At 49.2% G+C, this 12,275-nt stretch overlaps 1 protein-coding gene across 1 annotated transcript; it reads right to left on the bottom strand.

Moving 5' to 3' along the window:
• Positions 1 to 3,358: 3,358 nt before the first annotated feature.
• LOC149525343 (uncharacterized) lies at positions 3,359 to 5,381 on the bottom strand. The gene is made up of 2 exons (XM_089776438.1): positions 4,498 to 5,381; positions 3,359 to 4,302 (listed from the first exon to the last, which is right to left on the bottom strand). Exons 1-2 carry the CDS (start codon positions 5,045 to 5,047, stop codon positions 3,743 to 3,745), a joined length of 1,110 nt encoding a protein of 369 aa, XP_089632564.1. The 5' UTR covers positions 5,048 to 5,381; the 3' UTR covers positions 3,359 to 3,742.
• Positions 5,382 to 12,275: the final 6,894 nt, after the last annotated feature.

The raw sequence follows: 12,275 nt of genomic DNA, 5'->3' as shown, positions 1-12,275 counted from the left end.
GTGTGTAGAAAGAAAAAATTAGTCAGGCATAAGTTGTAGCTATTAAGCTGCATTTATTTTCATTAATTCGAAATGGTCTTTCCTAATAAACATCTTATTGGAAGTTAGTTTGACCATGTTGGGTTAATGCACTTTTTAGATATAAGACATCTGTGCTTGAATCCTAGTCTAGTCACAACTCTCCACTTCAGAGGAGACTAGATTTATTGGGGAGACAATATGACTCATTCTTTGAGAATGGGGGAAAGTGAACCTTATCTCACTGTACAGCAGCTCATCCAGCTGATAAAGGAGCTGAACTGTCATATTTTATAGGGAATCCTGTCCAAACCCACTCAGAGGAAATGACTGCAGTGCAGCAATAAAGTGTATGTAGGAAGATGGGGGGGGAATGTGTTTAAGGCTGTAGCAGAGTTGAAGTGCACTCTTCCCCCTAAAATATTTTTTTAAATCAATCATCTTACTGTGATCAATTTAAATTTTATCATGCTGTACATAGCTAGTTGATTTTCATAATAATAAATCCTAACAAGCGAGTTTCTACAGACTCTCCTTCGAAGTAGTAGGATTTGGCGAGAGATATGTCTTGTCCATCTGTGGGCTTGTTACTTTGTTTTCTGTGTACATAGCTGGGCATTTCGTCCCTACATAATTCCTTGGAGCTTTGATCGGTGTCTTGGTAAAGATTGCAATGGTCTAGCCTAGTGGGAGGAGTGGAGTGGAGCTGAGCTACGTGGGAAAAGTTTGGTATAAAAAAAAATTACTTGCTATGTGAACTCAGGGGTATGAACAGAGGAAATTAACAGGAAAATTTCAGAATGCATTGAGAGAGAAAGTGTGGCATACTTTTCTTCCGTGTTCAACATCATGTTTGATAGCAAGAAGGCCTGCGATGGAAAAATGGTGATCTACAATGGATGTTCCATGTTGTCTTTCTTGCTTGTAGACAAAAGTGCAAGTTGGTGGCTGAGCTAGAGGAGAAGGTTCTTGTACTGGAGGGACAAGCTGAGATGCTAGTGAGAATCAGAGAGGCTGAAGCATTTCTAGATTGGTATCCCATGTTCAAGGAAGAAAAGAGATGGCCGAAAAGGAATCAGAGAGAGATGTCAGAGAGGAGGCCTCACAGTTCATAACTACCATAGGCAAGAAATCCTGATGGAGACAGATGAAGGCAGGCAGATCATGAGAGAAGTGAAGAAGGAAGAATTCTATGCAGCTACTAATTGTTACTAATTGATATGAGGTCCTCAACATGGAAACTATGGAAGACACTTTTTAAGATCCAGAAGGTGTAAGAGAATAGAGAGAAGTTTGGGATATACAAGTGGATGGCAAGTCTATCCAACCTGTAAGGAAAATCAATCTTAGACACAAAAGAGTTCTCCAACCATCTAAGGAAGACTGACAAAGCTGTTCACATGGTACCGCATTAACAATACTGGGATAGCTAAATTCTTTTAAGATTTTCTACGTTCAAAACAGGAAGCATTCAAAGTCAAGTAAGTTAAGGGCAATGCTTCACATAATGCAAAAAGTCAATAATGTACCTGATCTGAAAGGTTCTGAGCTCCACTGAGAGATTAGGCAATAGAAGTAGAGATTCATCAGGAAAATAGCTCTGGGTACGTCTACACTACAGCGCTAGTTCGAACTAACTTAGTTCGAATTAGTTAATTCGAACTAAGCTAGTTCGAACTAGCGCATCTAGAACTAAAAACTAGTTCGAACTAGCGTTTTGCTAGTTCGAACTAGCGCGTCCACACTGATTGGACGCAGGGGGGCATTTAAGGGCAGCTGAAACCGGTTCTGGCAGGGCATCAGGTCAGCAGTTGCTTTGTGTGGCTGCTGTCTGAGGCTATCTGAGGCTCGTGCTTAAAGGGACCCTCCCTGGACAGCCGGTTCTCAGCTTTTCCTGCTTGCTTGCCAACCTCGCCGAGGGACAGCAAAGCGTCGGTCTCTGTGCCCGTCTGTGTCGGTGCTTCCCTTCGGGGGGGACTGCCGCAGGTGGCAACATGGAGCCACGGCTCGCCCTGCACCTTCTGGTGCACGTTCTGGACTTGCTACTGCAAGCCTGCCAGCAATGGCTCGAGGCTGCCTGGCACCACCTGGGGAACGTCAGCCCCCTGCCTCTCCGCCTGGCCGCCCTGGGGGCCGTGGAGGAGCCGCGGCGGCGCCCCGGCACCGGCGTGCCCCGCCGCATCTGGCGTCTGGACACCAGCAGCGACTGGTGGGACCGCATCGTCCTGGAGCGCTGGGACGACCGACAGTGGACCCAGAACTTTAGGATGAGGAGGGACACCTTCCTGGAGCTCTGCGAGTGGCTCGCCCCTGCCCTGCAAAGAAGGGACACTCGCATGAGGCCCGCCATCCCCCTCCAGAAGCGGGTGGCCATCGCCCTCTGGAAGCTCTCCACGCCGGACAGCTACCGATCCGTCGGGAACCAGTTCGGCGTGGGGAGATCCACTGTCGGAGCAGTGCTCATGCAGGTACGGCGCTCGTCGGCCACCGAGCCGGGGGGGAGGGGGGCTGCGAGGAGGGGATGGGCCGCCCCAGGGACAAAGGGGGGGGCGGGAGGAGGCGAAGGCGCCCCGCACCGGAGGGGTCGGGCTGTCCCGGCCGTACTACACGCCGCCAGGGGGGTTGCTTCCGGGAGTGGGGCGCGGGGCACTGCCAGGGCATGAATGCTCCCAGCCACCCGGGCGCCCCACTGATTGACGTTTTGCTGTGTCTCTCTCCGCAGGTGGTCAAGGCCATCAACCGGGTGCTGCTCCGCAGGGTGGTCCGCCTCGCCGACCCGGATGCCGTCATCCGGGGATTCGGCGCCCTCGGCTTCCCCAACTGCGGGGGGGCCATCGACGGGACGCACATCCCCATCCGTGCCCCGGAACACCAGGCGTCCCGGTACGTGAACCGCAAGGGGTACTTCTCCGTCATCCTGCAGGCCGTGTGTGACCACCGGGGACAGTTCACGGACATAAATGTGGGCTGGTCCGGCAAAGCACACGACGCCCGGGTGTACCGGAACTCCTCCGTGTGCCAGCGGCTGCAGGACGGGATCTTCTTCCCCGACCGCCACATCAGGGTCGGGGACGTGGACATGCCCGTCTGCCTGGTGGGGGATGCCGCCTACCCACTGCAGCCCTGGCTCATGAAGCCCTACACGGGACACCTCAATCCCTCCCGCCAGGCCTTCAATAACAGGCTGAGCAGGGCCCGCATCGTGGTGGAGGGGGCCTTCGGGCGACTGAAAGCCCGCTTTCGATGCCTCCTCACCCGTCTGGACCTGGCCGAGCACAACATCCCTCCCGTGGTGGCGGCATGTTGTGTGCTCCACAATTTGTGTGAGCGGAAGGGGGAGGCTTTCTTGCCAGCCTGGATGGCTGAGGCTGACCGCATGGCTGGACACTACGGTCAGCCCCGCACCGCCGCCGTCCGGGAAGCCCAGCGGGGGGCCATCCGGATCCGGGAAGCCCTGCGGGAGAGCTTCCAGGTGGAGGAGGAGGAGGACTGACCTCTCCCTGCATGCCCCACCGGGGCCTTCTTCCACCCTACCCCCCCCCTTCCCCTTTCCCCTCCCTATCTACTGTACAATAAAGACACCTGTTTTTCAAACAAAAACGTCTGTTTATTTCAGAGAACTGGGGTGGGGGAGGGAGGAATGAAGGTGGGAGAAGGGAGGGGGAAACCTGGGACGAGGGAGCTGGAAGGGGAGGGGAGGGAAGGGAGGAAGGGAAAGGAAAGCTCAGGGGTGGGAGTCTGGGTGCCTCTCCCGTCTCGCCACACTGCGGGTCCGGGGGCGTCGGTGGGGAATGGTTGTGGAGGGGGGGGCAGAGAGGACAGGGGGTGTGGAGGAAGCAGGAGCGGAAGCAGGAGCGGAAGCAGGAGGAGCAGGAGGAGCAGGGGGAGCAGGGGGAGCAAGAGGGGGAGCAAGAGGGGGAGCAGGGGGAGCAAGAGGGGGAGCAAGAGGGGGAGCAGGGGGAGCAAGAGGGGGAGCAAGAGGGGGAGCAGGGGGAGCAAGAGGGGGAGCAAGAGGGGGAGCAGGGGGAGGAGGAAATGGAAAGCGGTCTAGCAGGCTCTGGAGGTGGCCTCGCAGGGCACGGCCCTGCTCCTCCAGGGCCTCCAGACTCCTCTGGCGCAGCCTGAGGTCCTCCTGGACCCAGTGGTCCTGGAGACGGAGCTGTCGGTCCAGGAACCGGAGATGCCGCCTCTGGTAGTCCTCCTGGTTCCTGGCTGTCCTGCTTGCCCGGGCGCGGGCGGCTGCTGCAGGCGGTGTGGTGCGCCCTGCAGTCCCCGGTGCTGCAGCTGTGGTGCAAGAAGACCAGCGGTCAATTACCCCAGGGGCCCAGGTGTGTGAAACCCAGCTCCCCTCTGCAAGGCCAGGGCCCCTGCAGGATCCCCAGCTGCTGCTCCGTAGTGGGCAAGGCCCAGGCGCACGGTCCCGGGGCTCCCTCTCGCCCCAGCCCCCCGTACACATAAGGGGAACACGAGGGTACTCACAGGTGGACGCCTCCCCGGCCTCTGATGATGCAGGCGAGCGGCTCTGTGGGGTGCCTCGGGGGTCCCGGGTCCTGGGAAGGCTGGCGGCAGGCTCCTGGCTCTCAGAGCCCTCTTCCTCCTCCTCGGTGTCCAGGAGCGGTCCCTCTGCCCCGGGGTCAATCACGTCCCGGGGGGCAGGGACGGCATGAGGCCCCAGGATGCGGTCCAGGGCATGGAAGTGGGGGCAGGCCTCCGGGTCAGCCCCTGGCAGGCAGGCCCGGGAGTAGGACTGCCGCAAGTCTTTAATCTTGCAGCGCACCTGCTCCCGGCTGCGCTGGTGGCCCCTGGCGGCCAGGCTGGCAGCCATGCGTCCATAGACGGCCGCGTTCCGGTGGCTAGTGCGGAGATCGTGGACATTTGAGGCTTCCCCCCAAACCTCGATGAGGTCCACGATCTCCGCACTTGACCAGGCGGGCGCCCGCCTTTTGCGCCCCCGGGCAGGCTCCCGGGAGCCGCCAGGCTGGTCGTGGGGAGCAGTGGAGGGCTGGGAGCCCTCGGATGGCTGGCTCATCCTGTGGCAGGTGCAGGCTGTGCAGGCACGGGTGCTGGCAGCCTTGCAACTGGCACAAAGTGAGTAGCCAGCCCGTGGCCCTTTAAGGGCTCCGGGGCCGGGAGGGGGGCAATAGAGTTTCCCTGGTGTTGGCCAGAGTGGCCACCAGGGAAACCTGGGAAGCCTTAGCCTCCCACTAGTTCGAACTAAAGGGCTACACAGCCCTTAGTTCGAACTAGCTAGTTCGAACTAGGCGTTAGTCCTCGTAAAATGAGGTTTACCTAGTTCGAACTAAGCGCTCCGTTAGTTCGAATTAAGTTCGAACTAACGGAGCGCTAGTGTAGCGCATAGGAAAGTTAGTTCGAACTAACGTCCGTTAGTTCGAACTAACTTTCTAGTGTAGACATACCCTCTCTGAACAGTGAACAAATTCTAGGCAAACTTAAGCATGATTTACTTTCACATTGAGATATTATGACAGCTTCTCCTAGTTATAGGTGATTTATAGTACATACTATCATAAAATTGGAGACAAGTCAATTATAAAATAGCTGTTCTTCACATATGCCTACAATTTCCCCCAACTAGTTATTTTATAGTATTTTAAATACCTAATCAATAACCAAAATAAATTATAAGTTAAAGGATATTATTATTGTAGTTCAAGAGTCAAATCTGGCATAGATAAATTGTGGCTAGCATGAACAGAAGTATGAAAATGTGGAGTATGAAAATTACCTTTTCCATGCTGGTTTACTTAGCTATTCATAAACTACAGCTATGGATGAGGTATAACTACCTAATTTGATGGTTACTTCTATATACAGGCAGTCCCCGGGTTACATGGATCTGACTTACATCGGATCCCTACTTACAAACGGGGTGAGGCAACCCCACACTAGCTGCTTCCCCCCAGCAGACCAGGTAGACACGAAGCTAGCGCCCCCCCTCCCCCAGCAGACCAGGGAGACAAGGAGCGGCTTTTCTCAGCAGACACCTCAGCTTGAGAATAAAGGGCTGAGGGAAGTGAGGTGTGGGAGAATAAAACTGAGCTCTGGAGAAATGTTTGGCTAGAGTTTCCCCTACAATATGTACCAGTTCCGACTTACATACAAATTCAACTTAAGAACAAACCTACAGTCCCTATCTTGTACGTAACCCGGGGACTGCCTGTAATGTAACTACATCTACTACATAAGTAAAATGATGTAATGAGAGATTAAGAGTGTACATTTTGTAAATCTGGTTGCCTAAAGTTAGGCACAAAAATAAGAGGGTTGATTTTAAAGAGTGCAGAGAAAACACAGCTGATGTGAATGGTAATTATTTGTGCTCCTCACTATTTAAACTGAGGTTACATATGTCAGTGCCTACTATTGTCAAGTGCCAACTTGAAAGGAGGAATAAGAAATCCTCCGGAAAAGGGCTTATTTTCCAGAGAATCGCATCTAGACTGGCGCTTTTCTCCGGCTTATCCCCAAGCCGGAAAAAAGCGGCAGCCATGTAAATGCAAATGCCGCGGGGGATATTTAAATCCCCCGCGGATTTGCAATTCTGACTCGTCACATTAGAATCCCTTTTCCGGAAAGGGATGCCAATGTAGACATAGCCATGGAGTTTGTGAGAGATACACAGGCAGCCTGAAGGAGGGCAGGGGGTGAAGGACAGGAGCAAGGATCAGAGAGTGGAAGGGGGACCAAGAGACTGCCCTGCAGGGACTGGGAGGAGTTTATGCAGTTTGTCTGTGTGACAGGCTTTTGGGGACCATGCATTGCCAGGATTGTAAATGAGTCCTATTCACAACCTCCTACTATGGCAGCTCTGATTCCAACTAACTGTGGAGGAGGGATGATCCCAACAACTTGGCAGCTCACTGTCCCTCCAGGGGAGCTGCTTGGTCCGTGTGCTACTCTCTGCCCCTCCCCTCCCATGACACTGCATGTGCAAGGGCACACAAGCAGCAGGCACTGCCAGGGCAGTGAGTGGGAACCAGCCCCAAACTTCTCCACCGCCTCTGGGGGTCATGACTCCAGCTCCTCCTCATAGCTGTGAGGAGCTTGCCTGGATCAGAGAGAAAAGCTGACAGGTGGGAGCCAGCTCCCAGGGTTTTACGGGGGAGGGTTATCCCTCCTTTGGCTGTGCTGTCTACTAGTCCACAGGGCTGCTTACTATTAATTACAGTGGTGTTATTGCAACTTGTGGCAGGGAAAGTCAGTCCCAGGGGTGATCTGGTGGGGGGAGCCTCAGCAGACCTGAAAGGGCACCGGGAAGGTTGGGCTGAAGCCAGAGCTGGACTTACCCCTGGGGCTTTGGAATGCACCTGTCCTCACTGGGTTGGGGGGGGGGGGGGTGAGGAGAACACCGGGGGAGAACCGTTTCCTTCCACTGTCTCCTGAACTCACTAGGGGCTATCTAGTGCAGCCTACCTACCAGATTGCTATTTATTTGCCCCCAAATGCCTGTGGTGTACTACAGTGTTCAAAGTTGGCCAGTGCTGAATAGTGGCTCCAACAGGGCTCCCTCCTGGAGGGACATTTTCATCAACCAGTCAGGTTCTCAAACCCCTTGCAATTATTGGGATGGAATATTGATTATTTTGCTTATTGCCAAGAGTAACACCTGTAAGGCCATTGCACCAGCCTTAGGTCACTACTGTAAAGCTGAGAGAGAGGGGGGACAGTTATTAGGAGTGCATCTGATTGTATGTTGTTTCTGACACGGTGGGGCTTGTGAAAAATCAGGAAGTGCATCTATATTTGCCTTCTGGTGTATGTTAGGGCCGATGAAACTGCTGACTCTGCAAAATTTGGGATAATTAATAGCTAGTGCTTGCTTAATATTTTTTCTTTGATTGACATGGTAAAGTAATTGTAGCAGTTATTAACATAAAATAACTGAGGGGTCTGAGGAGTTTGGATTTGACTTTCTGGACAGCTCTGGGAATCCTTAACAACAGCTAGATAGCTGGCCACTTGAACCTTCATTTCTCAAGACCCCTCCAGACCATGGGTAATGATTGTTTTGGGTGCTCTATAACCTGTTGTATTTGTATGTGCTTGAGACTAAATAATTCAGAGATATTAAGTAAAATCATTCTGGTGAGAGCTGTAGAGACTAATAATATGAAGCTGTTATGTGAAAACACTTGTTTTGTGTAGTTTATGCCAGCCATATAGCAGGTGGAAGTGTTGAATTTCCATTGGTTTATTTATACCACCTTAGAGGGAGTAGCGTTACTGAGTGCTTTAGTTTTAGGGAACCGTCGACAAGTTCCCAGCAACTTGGGAAACAGATCATGTGCTGGTTGCATGCTGCACTAGGCTTCCTTTTGTGCCTTGCAGCACTGCCATCCCTTCAGCACATTGCACAATGATCTGACCAACAGTGTCACCATGGAGCTAGAGGTCTGGATGTACAGTGGGCCAATGCTGAGCATGCAGGCTGTTCATGCCATTTGCAATGGTCTCTGCTGTAGGTGCACAAAGTCCCTAACAATAAGCTTTTCCAGTATACTGTTCTGTGTATCTGTACTTCTACAGAAAGAAAAAGCACCAACTGCAAGTTCATATTACCTTAAATCAGCCCTGACTGGATGTCAAGAAAATCTCTAATGCAGCCAAGCCCTAAGAGTATGTATAATCCAGTCCACGGTTACTGTTTCATAAATTCACTCATCTAATCCTTTTCAATTGCAATGTGTACTTACAAGGTCTCTTCCCACCCCAATAATAATATAAATGATCACAAAACAATATAAGTAATTGTTATATGTTTTACATAATTCCTTTCCTAAGACAATCAAAGGCTTTTAGACAGATAATGGTAATAGGCACTATATCATCATATTCTAAGTCAGGGGTGGGCAAATACCAGCCCGCAGGTCAGAGCAGACCAGGGTTAACCCCTAGCAGGCCCCCTCTTCGCCATCTTTACCTGCACCCCCAGTGGTACAGGGTATCACAGATCCCATTGGCCATGAATTGCCATTCCCAGCCAATGAGAGCTGCAATTGCCCATACCTCCGGAGATGCAGATAAATACGGTGACAGTGGCCCACTAGGGATTAACCCTGGGGAATTGCCACCATTTTATTGCCCACTCCTGATCTAAGTCAATGTGTACTACCCCTTGTCTGTATAAGCTTTAAAATCTTATTTTTTTCCAAAATAACACACCTATCCTGAATCTTAGTAATTATGAAGTTGTATAAATGAGTTACAGCACCCATAGTCATAACGCACATTCATTGCAGAATTAGAAATAGCACATTTCCTATCACTAGTCCCTTTGTGAACCACTACCATGTTGCTCCCCTAACTGAATCACAGTTTATACCTCACTATTGTAAAACTTCATATTATAATAGCACTTTGCTTTACTTCAGTTACTCATTCATATCCACATTTTCCTATTAATACAGAAGTCAAATATGAAAAACATTCACACTTTGAATAGTGTTTGAATGGAAGAAAAGATTTTTGTTTAGTGAGAAAAATTACAGTATTGCAAATACTCTCTCACATATGAAAGAAAATATGTTTTCACCATCTGTGGGCAATGCCTTCAATTATTTAATAAATAGAATAAGTAAAGACCAAAAGAACTGACTTCCAACAGAGCCATTCAAAACAGCACAGTGTATTCCAACTTACCTTACACCACTATATTGACAAAAATATCTAATGAACATATATTTAATTTTCCCCTACCCCCACCTTAGATAAATCAGACTCTGTGTTGTAACCAAGCCAAAAAAGGGTTGTACATCATTACTGCAAACATTCTGCCTATTTGGCATAGTTATGATTGAGTCACTTTGAGGATGAAGTGACTCAGTTCACTGGCTTGATTACACACATAATTAAAGAAAACTATGCTGTTTTTCTTTAGCTGCATAGAGAAAGGGAAAGTTGCTGTCTATTGATTATAAGAAATAGAAATTATTATACTTCTTAAAAGAATTTCAAATATTAAATTTAAATTTTAAAGAGATTACAAGTTGCTTTTCTGAAAAGCTACTACGCTAATTCTAGTTGTCTGTCTATTATGTACTGTCCCTCATTTAATCATAAGAGAGTTTATTTAATGAAGATTGGGCCAAACCAGAAGGGTGAAATCTTGAGCTTGCCACTTTATCTTTTGGTTTTAGTCTAGCCAGGTTTTCAGCTGAAGTGCTTATGCAAATCATCCATTAACTTCAAGGAGAACAAGAAATGGGGGAAAGTAATCAGCTAAACAAATAAGGAGGTAGTTGTTTACGTGGAGAAAAATGGTTTTTCTAGCTCTGCTGATGGGGGGGGGGGGAAGTGCGCAATTGCCCTGGAGCCCAATGATACAAAAGGGCCCAAAGTTCTGAGTCCTTTAAATTGCTGCTGGTGCACCACACTGTGCTTACCAGACAGCACTGAAGACTATGTGGGGTAGGCATGGTGCTCTCAGGGCAGTGATGAGGGCTATCTAGCCCCAACTCCTCCCCTTCCACTTGAGGCCTCATCCCTTCCAGCAGTGCAGAGCAGTGCCCTTCCCCCCCCCCCCCCCCACCTTGCCCAGGGCCTATGGAGGCTGTTTCTCACAGTCCTGTGGCCAGAGGGAATCTGAAACTGAAACGAGTCAAGGAATTTATTGAACTGTTCTCTGAGAGAAGAGTAACAGAGGAATATTACAATTATTTGGAAGGATGGGTGAAAGACACAAAACTGAGATATCACAGATCAGAGAGAAAGCTGACCCACAAACTTCATGGAACAATTAATCATAGAAACATAGAATACTAGAACTGGAAGGGACCTCGAGAGGTCATCGAGTCCAGTCCCCTGCCCTCATGACAGGACCCAGTACTGTCTAGACCATCCCTGGTAGACATTTATCTAACCTGCTCTTAAATATCTCCTCAGATGGAGATTCCACAACCTCCCTGGGCAATTTATTCCAGTGTTTAACCACCCTGACAGTTAGGAACTTTTTCCTAATGTCCAACCTAAACCTCAGTTGCTGCAGTTTAAGCCCATTGCTACTTGTTCTATCCTCACAGGCCAGGAAGATCGAACTGTCTCCCTCCTCCTTGTGACACCCTTTTAGATTCCTGAAAACCACTATCATGTCCCCTCACAATCTTCTCTTTTTCAAGCTAAACAAGCCCAATTCTTTCAGTCTTCTTTCATAGATTATGTTCTCTAGACCTTTAATCATTCCTGTTGCTCTTCTCTGGACCTTCTCCAATTTCTCCACAACTTTCTTCAAATGTGGTACCCAGAAATGGACACAATACCCCAATTGAGGCCTAATCAGCACAAAGTAGAGTTGAAGAATGACTTCTCGTGTCTTGTTCACAATACACCTGTTAATGCATTCTAGAATCATGTTTGCTTTTTTTGGAACAGTGTCACACTGTTGATTCATATTTAGCTTGTGGTCCACTCTAACCCCTAAATCCCTAGACAGTCACTTCCCATTCTGTTTGCGTGAAACTGATTGTTCCTTCCTAAGTGGAGCACTCTCCATTTGTCCTTATTAAACTTCATCCTGTTTACCTCAGACCATTTCTCCAATTTGTCCAGATCATTTTGAATTATAACCCTCTCCTCCAAAGCAGTTGCAATACCTCCCAGCTTGGTGTCATCTGCAAACTTAATAAGCGTACTCTCTATGCCAATATCTAAATTGTTGATGAAGATATTGAACAGAACCAGTCCCAGAACATACCTTTGTGGAACCCCACTTGTTATACCTTTCCAGCATGATTATGAACCATTAATAACTATTCTCTGGCTGTGTCTAGACTGGCAAGTTTTTCCGCAAAATCATCTGCTTTTGCGGAAAAACTTGCCAGCTGTCTACACTGCGCTTGAATTTCCGCAAAAGCACTGACGATCTCATGTAATATTGTCAGTGCTTTTGTGGAAATACTATGCTGCTCCCGTTCGGGCAAAAGTCTTTTTCTGAAAAACTTTTGCACAAGAGGGCCAGTGTAGACAGCAGAGATTTGTTTTCCACAAAAAAGCCCCGATCGCGAAAATGGCGATCGGGGCATTTTTGCGGAAAAGCGCATCTAGATTGGCCACTGATGCTTTTCTGCAAAAAGTATTTTTGCGGAAAAGCGTCCTGCCAATCTAGACGTGCTTTTCCGAAAATGCTTTTAATTGAAAATTTTCATTAAAAGTATTTCCGGAAAATCATGCCAGTGTAGACATAGCCTCTGAGAATGGTTATCCAGCCAGTTATGCACCCATCTTATAGTAGCCCCATCTAA

This window comes from Pelodiscus sinensis, chromosome 2 (genome assembly GCF_052426305.1).
Source record: "Pelodiscus sinensis isolate ZL-2025 chromosome 2, ASM5242630v1, whole genome shotgun sequence".
In the NCBI taxonomy this organism is placed as follows: domain Eukaryota; kingdom Metazoa; phylum Chordata; order Testudines; family Trionychidae; genus Pelodiscus; species Pelodiscus sinensis.
This window is presented reverse-complemented; position numbering and strand designations above follow the sequence as displayed.